General features: G+C 33.7%; 1 protein-coding gene across 6 annotated transcripts in view; it reads left to right on the top strand.

The window, feature by feature from the left end:
* Atrx (ATRX chromatin remodeler) overlaps positions 1-21,251 on the top strand; it is a 217,620-nt gene that overhangs the window by 178,521 nt on the left and 17,848 nt on the right. For all 6 annotated transcript variants that reach the window (XM_026405589.2, XM_026405587.2, XM_077794035.1 and 3 more), the window contains 2 exons: positions 6,238-6,415; positions 8,010-8,204. In XM_026405589.2, coding sequence (XP_026261374.1) covers positions 6,238-6,415; positions 8,010-8,204 — 373 coding nt within the window. The remainder of the gene's footprint in view (positions 1-6,237; positions 6,416-8,009; positions 8,205-21,251) is intronic.

The following is a 21,251-nucleotide window of genomic DNA, read 5'->3' as shown; positions in this document are numbered from 1 at the left end:
TCATATTTTTACAAAATTATTTTACCTATTTCTAGTAAGTATATAATGGTACCTCGTGTGTTTTTTTTAAATTCTAATTTGTTATGTATGACAGCAGAATGCATTTCAATTCACATTACCTATATAGAGCACAATTTTTCATATCTTTGATTGTACACAAGGTAGTGTCACACCATTTGTGTCTTCATACATGTACGTAGGGTAATGATGTCCATCTCATTCCACCACCATTTCTACCGCCAAGCCCCCTCCCTTACACTCCCTCCCACCCTTTGCTCTATCTAGACTTCTGATCCACCCATGCTTCCCCCCAACCCCATTATGAATTAGCATTCTTATATCAGAGAAAACATTTTGGCATTTGGTTTTGGGGGATTGGCTAACTTCACTTAGCATTATATTCTCCAACTCCATCCATTCACCTGCAAATGCCATGATTTTATTCTCTTTTAATGCTGAATAATATTCCATTGTGTATCTATAACACATTTTTGTTATCCATTCATCAACTGAAGGGCATCTAGGTTGGCTCCACAGCTTAGCTGTTGTGAATTGTGCTGCTTTAAACATTGATGTGCCTCGTGCAGTTTTTAATTTGCCTTTCCCTAATGATAAATTATGTTGAATATCTTTTTATGTGCTTACTGGCCATTTTTATATTTTCATTGGTGACAGACTCTTGATGATTTTAAAGTTAGCAAAGTTTTCGTGATCTCTTTGTTGTAGAAATGTGAATCATAATATTTAAATAACTATAGATACAGTGTGCTTTATATGTGCGGTTTTTATTTTGTTTTTAACTGTTACTGATTAACAGAATCAAAATGCATTTAGCAATGAAAATTTCATATATACACACACATACCTACACAAACATACCAACACATACTTACACATTAAACACAAATATATGAAAGCATGGCCTTTGAAACAAAGGCAGAGAGGGGATTAGTTTAATGGTAGGATGACTAATGTATGTCTTAATATTTTAAACAATGAGGAATATTGTGTTACAAAAGACATTTTTTAATTCTAATTTTAATTAAGTCATGAACCAAATCAAGGCTTCAGGCTAGTGAAATTTCAGTTAGGTCATGTGAAGAGTATTAATTGATAATCTATAGAGTTAGGAGTGCTTATATAGGGTTGTTTTGAGTACAGTTAATTTATAAAGTGTGTTATTAGTTATCAGACTGCTTTAAGAATAAATACATTTGTTTATATGTTTTCATGTTTTAAAAAATTATTGTGCATGAGTATGAAGAAGTAATTTTATTTTTATATAACTTTTTCAGAAACCAGTTCTTACTATGTTGCCTAGGCTGACCTTTTATGGGCTCAAGTAATATATCTGCCTCAGCCCCCAAGCAGCTGAGACCAAAGACATGTGCCAACCATGCTGGGCTGAGAAGTAATTTTATTAAGTAACCCTTATTCGTCAAACATGGTTGAAACTTTGATTTGCTCAGCATCCCAGATTTTTAAATACCACCATAGCATTTTGATCTGGTCCATAACTTTCATACTTGATGTGAGTACAGAACAGTATTGAAATGGAGATGCTGAGGTGTCAGATAGACTTACTTACTATTACTAGTCAATGAATCACTCCTAAACATAAACCAAAAAGTGTTTCTGATTTGGATACATGCTTTAGGGGTGTGTGTGTGTGTGTGTGTGTGTTTGTTTGGATCAAACCCTGGGCTCATACATGCTAGGCACTTTATCTACCATGAGTGAGTTACAGTCTCAGCCCCTTGCAGTTCTTATTAAAATAGAAATCATGTTGAATCTGTTTGTCTTAAGGACAATAATGTCTTTATTGAAACTTCTGATTTGTAAATAATGTGTAGTTTCATTTATGTATCATTAATTACTTTCATCAGTGTTTTTGAGTTTCCAGCATACAAGTCTCATGTATATTTTGTTAGGTTTACACCTGTAAGTATTTTTATTTTGAGTGATTTCAGATGATATGGTATTAAATTTTGGTTTCCCTGTATTCATTGTTAGCATATAGAAATGCAGTTGATTTTTGTGTTGATATTCTGTCTGTGATTTTGCTGCTTTTGTTATAGGAGTTTATTTTGTAGATTTTTTAGGATTTTCTACATTGAACATTATGTTATCTATATGTAGGGATAGTTTCATTTCTTCCTTTCTGATATGTATGTTGTTTGTGTTCTTTTCTTGACTTAATACACTGGCTTGAATTGACAGTAATGTGATGAATCAAAGTGTTAAGATTGGCCTTGACTTCTTCCTGAACTTAAAAGCATTCAGTCTTTATTAACTATGATTTTAGCTATGGGTTTTTATTTGATTTTTGCGGTCCTGCCTATAAAACCTGGGGCCTCATGCTGCATCTAGGCAAGTGCATTATCACTGAGCTAACATTCCTAATCCTTTTCAAATTTTATTTTCAGAAGGCTGCTTCTGTCTGTCAAGTAGCTGGGATTATAGGCATGCACCACCATATCCAGTTTATTTGTAGGTTTTTTGCAGGTACTCCTTCAAGTTGAGGAAGTTTCTCAATAGTCTTAATTTGCCAGGAGTTTTTATTATTATTTGGTGTTTAATTTTTGTCGAATGTTTTTTCTATGTCAATTATGTTTCGTTTTATTTTACTTTACCTTGTTAATATGGTATTTTATATAGAGTGATTTTTAGATATTGACTCAGCTTTCCATTCCTAGAAAAAACCTTTATTTGGTGATATGTATAGTTATGGTACTGGGTGCTGCTATTTGCTAATATTTTGTTGGGAGGAGTTTATGAAAGATATTGGTCTGAATTTAGTTGTTTTTGTATAGTCTTTGTTTGGATTTGGCATCAGGATAATATTGGCTTCATAAAATTTATTGAGAAGTATTGCCTTTTCTATTTTCTTAAAGAGGTTTTATAGATTTATATTTTAAATGCCTTGTGTCTTAGGTGTTACATCACTGTGAGCAAAATATTTGACATAAATAACTTTAAGGAGGAAAGCTTTGTTTTGGCTCAGGGTTTCATTTCATGGTTGGCAGGTTGGTATAACCTAAGAACCAACCACTTCCCAATAGTCCTTACAGATATGAATTCATCAATTGATTAATCTATTGACAAGATTAGTGCCCTCATAGTTAATTTTCACTTCTCCTAAACCCTATCTCTGAACCTTGCTGCATTGGGGCCCAAGCCTTCAATACATGAGTTCTGGGGGTGGGGACATTCCAGACCCAAACAATAACATGTTGTAAAATTTTGCCAGATTATTTTCTTCTTCTTTTTTGAGGGAGAGTTTTAAGATTGTTGGTTAAATTTCCTTAACAGCATTAAGACTATTAAAATGATCTCTTTCATAGTAAATGAGTTATAGTAGTTTGTTCTTTTTGAGGAATTGTTCTCTATAATGCATATATATTTTTAAAAAGTAAAAAGAAGAAAACAACCAGGTATGTTGGCACACACCTGTAATCCCAGCAGCTCAGGAGGCTGAGGTAAAAGGATTGCAAAGCCTCAGCAACTTAACAAGGCCCTGTGCAACTTAGTGAGACCCTGTCTTTAAATAAAATATAAAATGTGCTAGGGGTGTAGCTCAGGGTTAAGTGCCCCTAGGTCCAATCTCTGGTACAAGAAAACAAAAAACAAAACAAAATCAGAAAACAATCATAACCCTCCTGACCAAGATAACCACTATGAACATTATGTGTATATGTGTTTTATGTTTCAATGTAATTTAAATTTTATTTAAGAAGGTTCTGTATCCTTTTTTTCACACAACATAATGTTTTGAATTTTTAATGGCAATATAGCCCATTTAATATGAATGGCCCTTCTTTTTTATTTATTTTTTTGTGTGGTACTTGAAGTTGAACCCAGGGTTTTGCACATGTTAGGCAAGCACTTTAGAACAACAAGCCCTACCAGATTGTAGTTACATGTGTTGTTGTACTTTTTATTTTCAAGTTTTTGCTATTATATATAACATTGATGAATATATTTTCTTGGAAATTGGTCATTTTTGTGTTAATTTTCCTAGATGTGTGATTACACTAAATTCATATAGAACATTCATTTTTATATCTGTTCCTTTGTACTAGATTTTTCTTTAATAAACAATATGATTGGTAAACTGAAAATAAACCCATTATTCAAATTTAGTGTCTCCCTGCAATCTGGTATATAGTGCTATAAATGTAATGGGCTGGCATTTTAATGGTAATTTTCTGTCATGAAGGTATAGAAAACAAGCCTTAGTGTAAAGGGATTATATGGTGATTGCTGAGGGCTTTTCCCAGAGTTTTTCTCATTTTCATATAAGTTGCCAAGAATAAACCAATCACTAAATTATTATATGGCAATCCAGTGAAAGAGGTAGCTAACAGGCATGACGTGTATAAAAAAATTTTTAAAGAAATGTTTGTAAGGGCAGGGATGTGGCTCAATCGGTAGGTAGCACGGTCGCCTGGCACGTGTGCGGCCTGGGTTCGATCCTCAGCACCACATAAACAAAGATGTTGTGTCTGCCGAGAACTGAAAAATAAATATTTTAAAACAAATTCATTCTCATTCTCTCTCTCTCTCTCTCTCTCTCTCTCTCTCAAAAAAAAAAAAAAAGAAATGTTTGTAATATAATCTGTGTATACAGATACTATGTTGACTTAACCAAAAAAGTATATGCTTAGAAAAAAGAGACCAATAGGAGGAAATGTACAGTGATATGAATGGAGGTTGTTTCTGGGGAATGGACCTATATAGTTTTTTTCCCCTTAAACTTTTTTATACTTTCAAAAAATATTATCTTTGTTTTCAAATTAAATTTTTATTTGTATCAAAGTAATATATTTACATATTATTATTAAAAGTGAATAGTTTTGCAAGGCTTAAAAACCAATACTTTGACCAGCCTCTTTCTATCCATGATTTCTACTTTCCAGAGGTAATTAATTTTATCTCATGTTATTCTGGTGTTTTTGTACACATATCCTTACTACAGTCTAAGGTGGGAATTTATCCATACATCACTTCTTGCTCATTTTACCAATATAATTTTTCATACTGTTTACCTAAATCAATTTTTGGAGTGTTTGCCTTATTGTGACTGTGTAAATGTTCTTAAGTCATTTACATATTGTGATTAGTTTTCCTTTTATGTGTTCCTGTTTATTTTTATTTTATATGTATTGGAACCAGAGATTGAACTCGGTCACTGAGGGGTACTCGGTCACTGAGCCACATCCCCAGCCCTATTTGTATTTTATTTAGAGATAGAATTTCACTTAATTACTTAGCACCTTGCTTTTGCTGAGGCTGGTTTTGAACTTGAGATCCTCCTGTTTCAGCCTCCTAGCCACTGGGATTACAGGGGTGCACCACTGTACTGGGCTGTGTTCTTGTTTATTTCCCTGAAGTGATCATTTGTATTAACCATTTGCTTGGATTTCTATGTACCTGTCCCTAATTCATTCTCAAATTCTTCTATAAAAATATTTTCAGTCCTTTTGTTCCAACATGTCAGATTATCTATTAGTGTAATTATTTTTCTTTAAACACACCCTTCGTGGAGCCCTTTGTGTTCTTCCTTTTAGTTTAGCTATTTCTTTACATGTATCCTATTTTTTCTCTTTAAATTTGTTACTCTTTAATTGTTTGTGTATGAGTGAACCCTACTACACTCAGTTCCTTATGCACTGTTTTTTATTTTGATATATTGAGTGCTTATAACAGTATCTAACACAATATGGGCTTTCAAATTACATGTAATTTTTCTAAAATTGCTCAGAAATCTGTGGGGGAAAAACCCTTTGAATACATTGCATACATAAGATCATCATATCCATTTTTCTTCTTAAATAAAGCTTTTTATTTTCTGTCAATAAGATCCTTCCTGAGAATATAAATCATGAGTCTGACTCCTTAGATGACTTATTTTCTTCCATAAGTAAGAAATGACCAGTCACAGTGGCATATACTTGTAATCCCAGTGACTCAGGAGGCTGAGGCAAGAAGATGATAACTTGCCACTAACTTAGTAGACCCTATCTCAAACTAAAAAAGGACCGGGGAAATAGCTTAGTGGTGCAAAGTGCCCTTGGATTTAATCCCCAGTACCAAAAAATAAAAGAAAGAAAGAAAACAAATTCTCTGAACTTATGATAATATAAAAACTTCACTAGGATCAAAAAGTCATATCATAAATAAAATATCTATAAAGTATTTATTACTAAAGCATGTATCCTATATTTTCATTTTCAGAGGGCGGTTGTTTATCATTTCCACCAAAGCAGGATCTCTTGGAATTAATCTGGTAGCTGCTAATCGAGTAATTATATTTGATGCTTCTTGGAATCCATCTTATGACATCCAGAGTATATTCAGAGTTTATCGCTTTGGACAAACTAAGCCTGTTTATGTGTATAGGTTCTTAGCTCAGGTAGGTTTATAACTCATATTCTCTTTTCCCTACTGAAAATTTGGATGAATCTAATATTTTAGAGATACAGGATGTACATGTAACTACTATTGAGAAGCAAACATAGTTGAATATGTCATTCCTATAAATAAAGCAGCAGAAGTCAAATTTGGCCCCTCCCAGTTTTCTGTTCTGCAGTTCATTAATTTCTATAGTGTCAGCTTTCTTGATATTTTTTTGTTGTTGTTTTGCAGTACTGGGAATCGAACCCCAGTACAGGGCCTCACACATGCTAAACATTCTACCATTGAGCTACATCTCAAGCCTTTGAGATTATTTTGTATGAATAAACAGATTTAGTATTTTTTGCTAGTTAAGGATAGTTTAATATTTATAGTTCATTTACTTTCCACATGTAAAAAAGCCAATTAGTAAATCTAATTTGCTTATAGAAGAGCAGGTAGTTGTTTTTCAGTGGCTACTAGTTTTCTCTTAATTTGAGAAATGTGGGTAAATAAAAAGCCAATTTATTTTACCAACAGAATTGTTACAAAGAGTATTTAATACTATGTAGGTGAAACTATTAGGGTGATTTAAGTATAAAACCAAGTATTAAAAAACAATACTCAAAGTTAAGAAAAACAAAATCAAATAAATAGATGCATTTTTCCAGGTGTAGTGGTGCACACCTGTAATTCCAGCTAATCAGAAATTGAAGGCAAAAGGATTGCAAATTCGGGGCTAGCCTGGGCAAGTTAGTGGACCTCTCTGAAATTAAAAAAAAAAAAAAAGAAGAAGAAGAAGGGCTGGGGATGCAGCTCAGTGCATTCAATCTCTAGTGCCAAAAAAGTAAAAATTAAAAATAAGTGGTTGCATTCAGAGGTAATAATAGGTTTATAGTATCAGCTTGTCCTTCTAACCGGTACATCTGCTTTGGGAGCAGGCATTATCATTTTCTGCCTGTCTCCAAATCTGGTATTGTCAATTAAAGACTTTCTGGTAGATCCCTGCTTATTTTATCTTCTTTAGTATGTGATAAGATTAATATCCTCATTATAAACAATTTCCTGTTATTTTGTGTAGAGATTCTTTATATTGTAGCTTATAATGCTACATATATGTAATGGAAATGGCATTTTTGTTTTCTGTCCTGAAATTATACAAAGTAATTCTTGATACAAAGTTGATTTATGGTGATTGTTGATAGCTCATTATATTCCATGGAAAAGGAATTAAACTGTTCTTTTCATTCTAACTTTAGTGTTCACCTAAATCCTAATTTCATTTATCCTTTTTATTTCTATTTATTCCTGGTAGCTACCTGCTGTCACTTTCACCACGCAAAGAAATATAAAGCAACACATGAATGCATTTTGTTCAGATAATATGGAATTATTACCAGGAATGTGATTCTCTTAATTTGTCATGGCAATCTGTGGTGAACAGATGAAATTTTTGATAAATTAAACCACATTTCTAATAAATTTTCCTTCATGACAAATGATTATCTGGAAGTTTTACCATCTCATATTAACTAGTAACCATATTTCTCCTGATGAAGTTTCATGTTTATAGAATTTTATTTATTGGTATATTATTCCTTCTTTTTACAAAGGGAACCATGGAAGATAAGATATATGATCGGCAAGTAACTAAGCAGTCATTATCTTTTCGAGTCGTTGATCAACAACAGGTTGAGCGCCATTTTACTATGAATGAGCTTACTGAACTTTATACTTTTGAGCCAGACTTATTAGATGACCCTAATTCAGAAAAGAAGAAGAAGAGGGATACTCCCATGCTGCCAAAGGTAAACATATTTAAGTTATTGGCTTAAAAATAGTGAACATGGACCAAGGAAGTTTTACTGTTACTCTGAAAGTTAGTCATCTGATTGAGACTATATTTCCATTTTCAGTGTGAAAATTGTATTTAATAAACTTGTTCAGATAATTACAAGTGAGAAGATGCTTGATAAGTTTTCCATAAAACACTGAAAAGAAACATTTTGAAATATGTATTTTATGCTAAGTAAACATTTCTGCCCTCACCTCAGAAAAACATCTGAGACCTTAAAACAAATAGTATGATTCTCTTTTAAGAAATCTCCAGTAGAGAGCATTCATAATTTAAATAAATCTATATTATACTTTATAATTCTGTCTTGTTTAGCATTCTTTTCTATCATAGAGCAAGTAAGAATCAGCAAATACCCAACAAGTATTTCATAAGGTATTCATTGCAGATATCTTGGTATCTACCTGGTCTCCTATTTTCACTAAGTACAGAAATATACAAAGCAACACATGAATACATTTTGTTCAGAGAAAAATGAAATGATTATAAGTAATGTAATTTTCTGAATTTGTCATAGCAAACTCTACTGAACAGATGAAATCTTTAAGAATTAAGCAACATTGTTGATGGATTTTTCTTTATGACAAATTATCAGGGAAATGCAAATCTTAACTATAACAGATACCACTTCACACCTATTAGGATAACTTATTGTCAAAAATACAAAGACACTAGGTGCTCGTGAGGAGATGGAGAATACGGTATACTGTTGGTGGGAATGTGAATTATACAGCCACTATTGAAAACAGTATGGAAGTTCTTTAAAAAACTAAAAAATGGAGCTACCATATGATCCAGCAATCTCACTTCTAGGTCTATAACCAAAGGAATTGAAATCAGGATCTTGAAGAGATGTCTCTGAAATCCTGTGTTCATTGCAACATTATTCACAATAGCTAAGATATGAAAATAACCTCATTTCCATCGACAGATGAATGGGTAAAGAATATGTGAAATATACATACAATGGAATATTATTCAGCCTTAAAAAGGCAAGAAATCCTTCTGAATGCAATAACATGAATGACTCTGGAGGCCATTAAGCTAAGTGAAAAAAGGACACAGAACATAAACTATATGATACCACTTAAATGCAAAATCTAAAATTCATAGAAGCAGAGAGGAAAATGGTAGTTGCTGAGGACTAAGAGGAAGGGAAAATGGAAGACATTTGTCAAAGAACACCAAGTTTTAGTTAGGCAAGATAAACTAGTTCTAGGCATAGTGTCTGCAGTTAATAGTACTACATTGTATACTTAAAACTTTGTCGAGAAGGTAGATTTTATATTAAGTGTTTTTATTTTAAAAAAGTGGGTCAGACATGGTGGCGCAGGCCTGTAATCCCAGTAGTTTGGAAGTCTGAGGTAGGAGGGTCACAAGTTCAAAGATAGCCTCAGCAACAGCGAGGTGCTAAGCAACTCAGTAAGACTCTTTCTCTAAATAAAATATAAAATAGGGATGGGTATGTAGCTCAATGTTAAGAGTGGGATGAAATATTTAGAAGTGTTGATTATGTTCATGAAATCAATTATAGCAATAGTTTCATCATATCTCTAAATTCATTAAGTTCATTAATCCATTAAATTCCAAGTTTTCAATTCTGTGAGTATTTCAATAAAACTGACACTGGTAGATTTAATAAGTTGGAAGTCAGTTGGACATGGTGGTGCACACATAAAAATCCTAGCAAATTGGGAGACTGAGACAGGAATATTGCAGATATGAGGCCAGCCTCAACAACTTTAGGGAGACCAGTCTGAAAATAAAAAACAAAAGGACTGGGGATATAACTCAGTGGAAAGCACCCCTGGGTTTAATTTCCAGTACCAAACAAAAGTCAGAAATCATAATCTATCGATTATATATTATTAATTAATATTAGTATAAATTTTATGTAATTATGTTATTATGTATTTACGTTTTTATAGGTATTCCACATTTGGGATAATGTGACAAAATGGGTTAAGTTTTTATAGGTTTTATATGTCAAAAATTATGAAGTTGTAGAACTTAATCGAAAATAATTTTTACTTAAAAATCTCTATAGTACTTAAATGTTTTTTAAGTATTTCAATGTTACCTTAGTTGATCATTGAAATAACTTTTCTGATTGGACAGTAATTTGTTGAATTAACATTATAATTCAGATTTCCTTAATATATACATTAATGTTTCTTACACTGTTAGAGGCAAATAATTGTTTATTCAGGTATTTAAAAAAGAATCAGCATATAAAATAGTCCTGTTTATTCAGTGCTTTTCACTGTGATAAAGTAAGACTTCCTGCACTTGGAAAAGACTCTAAGAGATAATCATCTAGTAAATCCCTCTTGTTTTATAAATGGGAAAAGTTTGAATTAGAGACATTGACTTACCACAGTTTTCAGCTAGTGAATGGCAGAGCCAAGACTAATATCTACATCTATATTCTGGTACATTTTCAGATAAGAAATTGTTATTTAATAGTAATATAGCAAGTATAAACACTTCTAGGTAAAACAGCATTTCATTTGTTTGTCCTTTTGCTGGGGATCAATTAGGGTCTCCAGCATGCTATATAACTAGTCTACCACTGACCTACATCTCCAACCCAAGAGTTTGTCATAGTGACAACTGCTGTGAAGTCCCTTGGACTTAGTTAGGTCCACTCAAGGTTTAATTTGACCATTTTTCTATTAGTTTAAATATGCTTTAATAAAAAGTATCATTTCAATATTCATGTTATGAAATATTAAATTGATAATTTGACTTTTTAAATTATATCACAGAATGTTAAGATTCTTGAATAGACTGAGAAATTCCCTATGCAGAAACAGGTTTGTTTTCATACCTTTAAAAGTACACAAACACAAGTGGAAATCATACAATGCATACTCTTCTACAGCTTACTTTTTTCACCTTCATGTATTTTGAACATGTTTCTGTATTGGCACATATATTGTCATTTTAAAATTACTGCATAGCGTATCTACTTTATTTTTCTATTAACTTTTGTATCCACAACAATTTTCATGATTTTAAATGGCAAGAAGTATTCTTTTCAGGATTTGTACCTATTTTTATCATTTAAAAAATAGTGAAGTTTCCCTTTTTGAGAAGTATATACATATATATATTTGTAAAATTAACATACTTCCTAAAATTATACTTAAATTTAAATCTAACTTTTACAAGAAATAGCTCATGATTAGTAATTTTCCAGTAGGAAGCAAACATTCGAATTTTCAAAAGGGAAGATTGCTTTAAGTTTATTCACTACATGGTGGATTTCTGGTTATAGGAAATACGTTTAATTGGATAAGCATTTATTATTTGCTGACTTTGAAAGGCGCTATAAGGATATAGTAAGAAGAATAAGATATTGTCTGTGCTTTAAAGAAGAGTTTAAAAATTCCCTAGGAAGTACAATTTAATTATTATAGGCTATCTGGAAAGAAACCATCTGTTATTTGTAATTGGAACTCTGAATCTTTAAAGGTATCCTGCTTTACAGACTTCTCTTAGTGTATATTGCTTTTAGTGCTTTGCCAAAGAGCAAAAATGAAAAGAAATGTCAAATGCCTTTTGTTTTTGGTAGTTGTAGATGGACACCATGCCTTTATTTTATTCGTTTACTTTTCTGTGGTGCTTAGGATCGAACCCAGGGCCTCATGCATGCTAGGCAAGCGCTCTGCCACTGAGCTACAGCCCCAGCCCAAATGCCATTGTTTTAAATAGCTGGCCCATAATTTTCTCATTCCTTTTCCCAGTCTCTAAAGTCCCTCCTTGGCTTACCACCTTGTTTTTCTAGTTTGGACCCCATCTTTTTAATTAAAAAATTCAATATAGGGGCTGGGGATGTGGCTCAAGCGGTAGCGCGCTCGCCTGGCATGCGTGCGGCCCGGGTTCGATCCTCAGCACCGCATACCAACAAAGATGTTGTGTCCGCCAACTAAAAAAATAAATAAATATTAAAAATTCTCTCTCTCTCTCTCCTCTCTCACTCTCTCTTTTAAAAAAAATTCAATATATAGAGTACAAAGAATATTGTAAGCATTCATGAAATTATTATTGTCGTAGTCAGTTTGGGTTGCTATTACAAAAATGCCATAAACTAGCTAACTGTAAAAGAAATATTTGTTTCTCATAGCTCTAGAGACTGAGTGAGTAGTCCATGAACAAGGCACCAGTAGATTCAGTGTCTGGTGATCAAATGCCATATTAACACAAAGTGCTTCAACTATCCCATCATTCTTTAAAAAAGAAAAATTAGGGGCTGGAGTTGTAGCTCAGTGGTTGAGTGCTTGCCTCACATGCATGAGGCACTGGGCTTGATCTTCAGCACTACATAAAAAATAAAGAAATAAAGAAAGAAAGATGTTTTGTACGTGTACAACTAAAAATTTAAAAAAAAGGAAAATTATATTTAACTTACTAATTTCTTCTGATATATCATACTTTGGGCTAAACAGCTTGTTCAGATTATCTTCCTCAATCCAGTAGCAACTGAAAACCAGGTAATATTGTTTTCATTATCAATATGAGAAAATTGAGGCTGGAGAGTTATGTAACTTACCCAAGTTTATACACTTAATTTGTGTTGAAGCTGGCCTTCTAATCACATCTGCTGAATTCAGAAAAGCATGTAGTCTGGGGCTGGGGAAGTAGCACAGTGGCAGAACACTTGCCTAGCATTTGTGAAGCCAAGGGTCTCATCCCGATTTGGGGGCACATGTACTCTTAATCTTATATTTACTGCCTCTCAAACAAAGATTAGAACATTATTTCCAGTGGCTGGGGATATACCTTAGTGGTAGAGAACTTGATTAGCATGCTAGAGGCCCTGAGTTAGATCTCCAGCTCTTGGGGGGGGGGGGATTATTTCCAAGTGTGAGAAACAAGGCAAAAAAGTTTTAAGAAAAACTATACCATGCTACCTTTCTAAGAACTATCACAGTAACTAAAAAACTGTCAGGGATCTATAAGGCTTAGGGTATATGTGAGATTTACCTGAAGGAGATGATAGTCCAATTGGGGAAAGAAAGTAACATTCTTAAAAACAAAAGAATTGGGGCTGGGGTTGTGGCTCAGTGGTAAAGCTCTTGCCTAGCACATATGAGGCATTGGCTTTGATCCTCAGCACCACATAAAAATAAATGAATAAAGACATTGTGTTCATCTACAACTTAAAAAATTTTAAAAAAAAGAGTGAAGGGCTGATGTGACTAGCAGTATGTTTGCTGTAATAGATAGGAAAGAAGAATGTAGCTTTTGGATATTTTAAAAAATTAGTTGTAGATGGACATAATACATTTATTTTTTTATGTGGTGCTTCACATGTGCTAGGCAAAGTGCTGTATGACTGAGCTACAACCATAGCCCTTGGGTACAATTTTGATGATATAAATCAGAGAAGTTGGCCCATAAAATATGATTATCATTTAATTGGATTAAGTAAAGAATGAGATATAGACAACCAGTTAGAAAGTTTGTCCAGAAGGATAGAAGGCCTTAGGCCTAAGGGATGATGAAGAAATGCATCTAAAGAAGAGTTCACAGTGGATTGGTAGTGTGAGGCCAACTGTGAGACCCATGAAAGGCAAGTGGAGGCATTTGAATTTAAAATAGTATTCATTAGAAGTTCTTGAATGAGGCTGTTGTATGATGAATGTGGGGTTTTGCATCATTAGACTGGCAGTAAATTTTTTTTTACTTGTTCTTTTTAGTGATACATGGCAGTAGAATGTATTTTGACATACCATACATACATAGAGTATAACTTCCCATTTTTGTGTTTATACATGATGTGGAAATACACTGGTTATATATTCGCATGTGAACATAAGAAGGTTGTGTCCAATTCATTCTACTGTCTTTGTCATTCCCTTTTCCCCCTCCCTTCCTGCCAGTCTTCCCTGATCAATCCGGTGATCACCTCCCTCTCCCACTGTGAGTCAGCATTGGTATATCAGAACATTCATTTTTGTGGAGGATTGGGTTATTTCACTTAGCATGAGAGTCTCTTGTTTCATCCTTTTCCTGGCAAATGGCATAATTTTGTTTTTCTTTTTGACTAAGTAATATTCGTGTGTGTGTGTGTGTGTGTGTGTGTGCGCGTGCGCGCGTGTGTGTATACACCACATATATCCATTCATCTGTTGAAGGGTACCTAGGTTGGTTCCATAAGCTTAGTTATTGTGAATTGAGCTGCTATAAACATTGATGTGGCCATGTCACTATAGGGTATGCTAATTTTAAATCCTTTGGGTATAAACTGAGAAGTGAGATAACCGGGTCAAATGGTGGTTCCATTACAAGTTTTCTGAGGAAGCTCCATATTGCTTTTCAGAGTAGTCGCACCACTTTATAGTCCCACCAGCAATGTATGAGTGTGCCTATTCTCCACATCCTCACCAACATTTATTGTTGCTTATATTCTTGATAATTGCTGTTCTGACTAGAGTGAGATGAAATCTCAGTGTAGTTTTAATTTTCATTTCTCTAATTGAGCATGTTTTCATATATTTATTGACCATTTATATTTCTTCTTCTGTGAAGTGTCTGTTCAGTTTCTTTGCCCACTTACCAATTGAGTTATTTGTTTTTTTGGTGTTAAGTTTTTTGAGTTCTTTATGTATCCTGGAGATTAATGCTCTATCTGAGGTGTAGGTGGCAAAGATTTTCTCCCATTCTGTCAGCTCTCTTTTCATGTTCTTGATGGTTTCCTTTGCTGTGAAGAAGCTTTTTAGATTGATGCCATCATTCCATTTATTAATTATTGATTTTACTTCTTGTGCTTTAGGAGTCTTGTTGAGGAGGTTGGTTCCTAAACTGACATGATGGAGGGTTGAACCTACTTTTTCTTAAGACATTTCACAAAAATAAATGATAATCTCAATAATTGGTGATAGAGTGTAGCTCTCAAAGGTGTAGAGAGTGAATTTTAACCTAAATAATGAAGCTTATTTATTCATTAATACACTAAAAATGTTTTAGGGTGCCTATGATATGCCTTGATTGTTATTAGGGTTACATTTATAAATAAAACTAGGATACTGTTCTCAGGAACCCTCTGATAAGCTTACCTTAAGCAAATATATGTAATAAAAATTATGTGTCCTATAACAGGAATTTGGACAGGCACCAAAAGGAGAATATTCATTTCTTTCTTAAAGAATTTGATGATGGGTACTTGATATTAAGAGGACTTTAACAGATGTTGAAAATGGAAGTGGCGGGCTGGGGTGTGGCTCAGTGGTAGAGTGCGTGCCTAGCATGTGTGAGGCACTGGGTTCAATCCTCAGCACCACATTTAAATAAATAAAACATAAAGGCCCATCAACAACTAAAAAATATTTTTAAAAAAGAAAATGGAAGTGAGTACATGTTTGTATGGCTAAGAGGAGCAGGAAAAAAATCACTCATAAAACAGCATGACACTTTTGAGGAGCATCAAGTGATTAAAAATATATAAGAATATCAGAAAATAGTGAAAGTGTAGGGGTAGTCATGGGAGGAGATGAGAGAAAAGACTAAAAAGTAGGTGGGAATCATATCATGGAGAATTTGGAGCCAGGTTTGGTAGCACACAACTGTAATCCCAGCTCCTAGGAAAGCTGAACCTGGAATTATTTAGAGTTCAAACCATGTCTGAACAACACAGCATGAACCTGTCTTTTTTTTTTTTTTAAGGAGTTTTGTACATTGTATTATAATAGGCTGTAGGATCTGTGTAGGAATTTCAAGCAAAAGACATCAGATTTACATTTTAAAAATATTATTTTTTGTACCATTGTGGAAGATAGAGTGGAGAAGAGGAAAAAATGAATGTTAAAATAATGATACTAAGATCCTTCAGGTAGGAGAGATAATGGCAGTCCTAAATAAGGAGCTAGTGCTTGGAACAGAGAAACTTGGTGTAGGTATTCAAGAAATGTTAATTTTCTTCCTAGGTTAATATTTAGAATTTCATTCACCTTTGCCAGTACTTTAATAAAATTTGAAAATTGGTCCTCTGTAAAGGGTACAAGCATGTGTTTTGATATTTATCACAAAGGATTTCTTGGTATTTGTCCCTGCTTTTATTGCAAATTTGGTTCCTACTATTATAGTGTACTTGAGAACCCCTTCATTTTTACTTTAATTTTTAAGATGAAGGACTGATTCAAAATGGAACATTTTTATTCCCCTCTCCCATTACTGTTACCTAAATGGTGATTAAATTGTGTGCACTTAATTTGAACTTACTTGATATGTGATTTTTTTTTATATCTTTCTGCTTTATTACTTCCTTTTTAAAATATTTATTTTATTGTAGTTGGACACAATACCTTTGTTTTATTTATTTATTTTTATGTGGTGTGGAGGATCGAACACGTCTTAGGCGAGCGCTCTACCACTGAGCCACAATCCATTCTTTATTATATTATCTCTGTTCCTGTATTTCTATTCTCTTTTTAATATCTTTATTTTATTTATTTATTTTTATGTGGTGCTGAGGATTGAACCCAGTGCCTCACATGTGCGAGGCAAGCACTCTGCCACTGTATTTCTGTTCTTGTTTAGTTTCTTTTACTCTTCCACATTCTAATTAGATTTAATATCAGAGACTTATTAGTCACTTGACTTTTTCAAACATTTTTTTTTTATCTTTGCAACTCTTCACAGGCCAGAACTGTATTTTTTTGTTCCTCCTCTATTATCCATAGTGAATAATACAATGTGGGGCACTTTGGCCTTTTTTGAATTTCTTTATAGTGATGTTTAACTGGACTTTTATCATTATTTAATAATCTATACATCATTGAAAGGTGATGTTAGAATTAGACTTATTTTGCAAGCAGTGACATTGAAATGAAGAATGGTTAGTCTGTCACAGTGGTTTTATGAAAGAAGAGAGCTGAAGTTTAAATTGTATCTTCTCATTCTTTCCTACATCTGCCTTTGAAGTAAGCTTCATTCACTACCCTACTCTATTACTTATGTTTTCTTAAATCCCCTCATTGGATTCTTAATTGTTGTTGCTAATGAAGATTTTTTTTTCCCATTTTGAAGTAGAACAGTTTTATAGTCCTATGATTCTTTTTTTTTTTCCCAATAAATTGACTTCAGGGTCTCCTAAATCATGTTTACCAAGTGTCTATTGCATCTCTTAAGTTTTTCAAGTTTATGTTCCTGGGCCTTTTTGAAACTTCAGCAAGTTTGCAAATTTGTTTAACACAAGTTTCTAGCAATAATTATTGACATTCTTGTTTGTTTTAAAATATTAAAGTAATATCTAGCCTCTTAACATTTATAGAAATTTTGCTTGGGAAACTTACCTTTTCTGATAATAAAATTATAAATTACATAGATATCAGAGATAAAAAATTTAGTCAAGGTCATGTTTTATAATATGCTTAAGTGGGTGTTTTGTTCATCTTAAGTACAGTGTACACAGCCTAAGCTCTATACCCTTTATTAAGAAAACAAAAGCCAGCAAAACTGGCATAGAAAATTTTTTCACTTCTCTTTTCTAGCAGTGTACTACTTATGTCTTTTTAAATGTGAACTGCTTATTGGTAATTATAGGGAGAACAAAATGTGATTTAAACTAAAGTACTCTAAGTGAGGCTTTATGTTTGTTTTCTCCACCCTAATTTTGTGTACAATTTTCTCCCCTTGTCTTTAGTCCTGTATTCAAACTTTAATACCTCAAAACACAGTTTACTGAACAGAGATGTTATTGTGTAGTTTTATTAGCCATTGGGTGGTAACATAAGGTTTTACCTTAGTCATTCTTAACACTAGTGTGAAATATACTCCATTTAAATAATTTGATGTGAAGTATGAAATAGCTAATCATCCAATTTCAGGAACTCTCTTTGGATTAGTATACATTTACTTTCAAGAATACAGGTTCAAAAGGACCCATTAATTATAGGGCAAGTGTTAGTAACCTATGACATATGAACCACATGGTGGCACATGGACCCAGTTTTTGTTAACATTTACCTCTGAGAAGTCATACTTGTAATTAAAATATGAGGTTTGATGTCATTGCTACTTCTTGCCTCTTTTATCACAAGTTTAATGTTGGTTGTTTATAGACACAAATTCTAGTAATATTCTCATAATTTGTATTTACTAGCTTAAAATTATTAGTCATCTGAATAATTGATGACCAGGAAATACAATAAACTGAAGAGAAATGGTTTTAAATCTTCCATTATTTTTTAGATTATTGAAGTCTCCTATTTAGTGTTTGCTGGTGGGATGTGATGCCAAATAATAAGAACTGTTATATTGGACCCCCCCCCCCCAACCTGCCAAACACCTTTTAGGGTGTAATCTTAGGCAAGCCACATAAACTTACTTTCTTTCTTTTTTTAATATTTTATTTTTAGTTGTAGTTGGACTTTATTTTCATGTGGTGCTGAGAATCAAACCCAGGACCTTGCACGTGCTAGACAAGTGCTCTACCGCTGAGCCACAACTCCAGCCCCACCACATCAACTTTCTAAGCTTCACTTTCCTCAAGAATATAATAGTACCTACCTCACAGAGGCAATACTACCTAGTACATAGTAATTTTTCAAATGTTTATTGTTTTCTGTTTCCATAATTATTATTAATATTTCTTTTATAGTAGGTTCATTTCTTTGAAAGCAATATGGAATTGAGTTTTTTTTTATTATTATTAACTTCACAGGTGTTATAGGAGGTCCTGATCCTTTAGAGACATTTAGTTGCTGGAGGAAATAATCTTAGCTAGACTTTAGAAGAGACAGGTATTTGAGGCTTGGACTCTCCTAGAGATCAATTATAGTTGATTTGGAATATGATAATATTTAAATATTGGTAATCACTTCCAATGAAGTTAGCATGCAGTTACCTAAGAATGAATACCCTTCCCAACATTCAAGGTGTTTTTAGGCAACTTTAGACAAGTTATCTACCTTATAACAAGCTAATATCTCTATAGTAATTTTTTAAAGTGGAGGAGTACTTCTAGTATCCCTCTACACACCACACAATAAATATTTAATAGGCTGGCCATGCTTCATTTATAGTGATATTTTGTAAGGAGCCAGTCACCAAGTCTTTTAGGAAAATCATTTGGGTTACAGAATCCATGGTACCCAAGATGCCCCTAAATGGCAGCCTCCCAAACCTTGGCAATCTGTTTTATAAATAATTGCCAGCAGAACCTTGCTGGCATTGTTGGGAATGATACACAAGATTCTATTGGCTCAGTTTCCTCATGGAAAGTTTAAGACACCAGAAGTATTTGCTACTCAAGATCATAGAAATCCCGACATTTAAAATACCAGCTTTGTATTTAGTAAAGGCTCATTGATTAAGTGAATTTACTGGTAGATCCTTTTCTACTGTATAGTCAAATTAAAATATTTGTCTATTCCCTTTAGACTCTAAACTGTCTATATGAGGGCAGGGAATATACCAGTTGGTCTTTATCACAGTGTTCCCAATATGTGACATAATATACATTATAGCACATAAGTGAGTATCCAGTGGAAATTATTACATGAATAATGAATTTTTGCTCTAAAATCGCAAGCAGATTGTTATAAAGTGATGGTTGATAGGCCTTTAAAATAATGGTTTTTCTCCTTTGTAGTCCTTGGACTAAACTGTATCAGAATCACTAGGAGGCTTGATAAAGTGCAAAGTGCCAATTTTCTTTCTTTTTTTATATATGGTGATTGAACTCAGGAGCACTTTACCACTGAGCTACATCCCTAGCCTTTTTTATATTTATTTTGAAACAGAGTCTTGCCAAGTTTCTGAGGCTGGCCCCAAACCTAACATCCTCCCAAGTCTTTGGGATTATAGGTGTGCATGCATCACCACCATGGGCAGATTTGTAGCTTCATCTAAGAACTTCTGGATGTGGACCCAAAGGGAATCTATATTTTTTAAAAATGTTTTTTAGTTGTAGTTGGCCACAATAACTTTATTTTATCTATTTATTTTTTATGTGGTGCTGAGGATTGAACCTAGTTCTTCACACATGCTAGGCAAGCACTCTACCACTGAGCCACAAGCCCAGCCCCCAAGAATCTGTATTTTTAAAAATGTCAATATTGGTGTATACAGGGTGTTATATCAACATCATTTTTCTTTACAATTGCTATTATCTCTAACTTTGAATTAAAAAAAATAAACTGGGGCTGGGAATGTGGTTCTGTGGCAGAGAGCTTGCCTAGAATGCTTGAGGCCTTGTGTTCAACTCCTATCACTACATGACGATAGTGTAACTAACATTTATGGAGCATTTTTTCTATGCCAGGCACTGTGCTAATGGGTTTTCTAGCATTATTTAATTTAATCCTTATTAGCCACCTTACAAAGCAGATACAATTTATTTCTATTTTTATAGATGATGAGATTATAGCATAGAGAAGTCATACAGCTAATAAGTGGTGGCACCTGTATTGCATTTGAACTTAGTGCCATGACCCTACACAGTAACCACTACATTATGCTGTACTGACATTAATTATTGTTGAGAGCCACGGCAGGTCAGAATGATGCCTGGCATTTGCCAGAGGGAATGTTTGAAAGGAGACACCAACGAACCATTGAGATGATGATTTGAGTTAAGCTTTATATAATTCCTGTGATGCTGGATTGATTGTATTGTATATTTGACCTTTACTGTCTGGCAATGGGGCGGCTCTGCTGCTTTGGAGTTCTCAAGCTACTTTGGAGTTCTCCCGAGGATTCCTGGAGGGTTCCGTTGGTTGGGGAAGGTCTGGAGGAGGGATTTTCCGGTTGGTGTGGTGTGAGCCTGGAGGAGCCATGTGGGTGGCATTAGAGAGAGGTTCCCGGGGAGTGTGTGTGGAGTGTGCTGGTGGAGTTCGGAAATAAAGTTTGTTCCTGCTTGAGTGGCTCGTGATTTGTGCCCAGCCAGACTGCGGCAAATTATATGATTAAACTTGTGAAATAAGTAAACTGAAGCACTCTTCTGTGGTTTCATTGTATCCTTAATCAGTACTATAGGTTTTGTTCAATGTTA

This window comes from Urocitellus parryii, chromosome X (assembly GCF_045843805.1).
Source record: "Urocitellus parryii isolate mUroPar1 chromosome X, mUroPar1.hap1, whole genome shotgun sequence".
Classification (NCBI taxonomy): Eukaryota; Metazoa; Chordata; class Mammalia; order Rodentia; family Sciuridae; genus Urocitellus; species Urocitellus parryii.
Note: the sequence above shows the minus strand (reverse complement) of the source record. Positions and strands in the feature narration are given on the sequence as shown.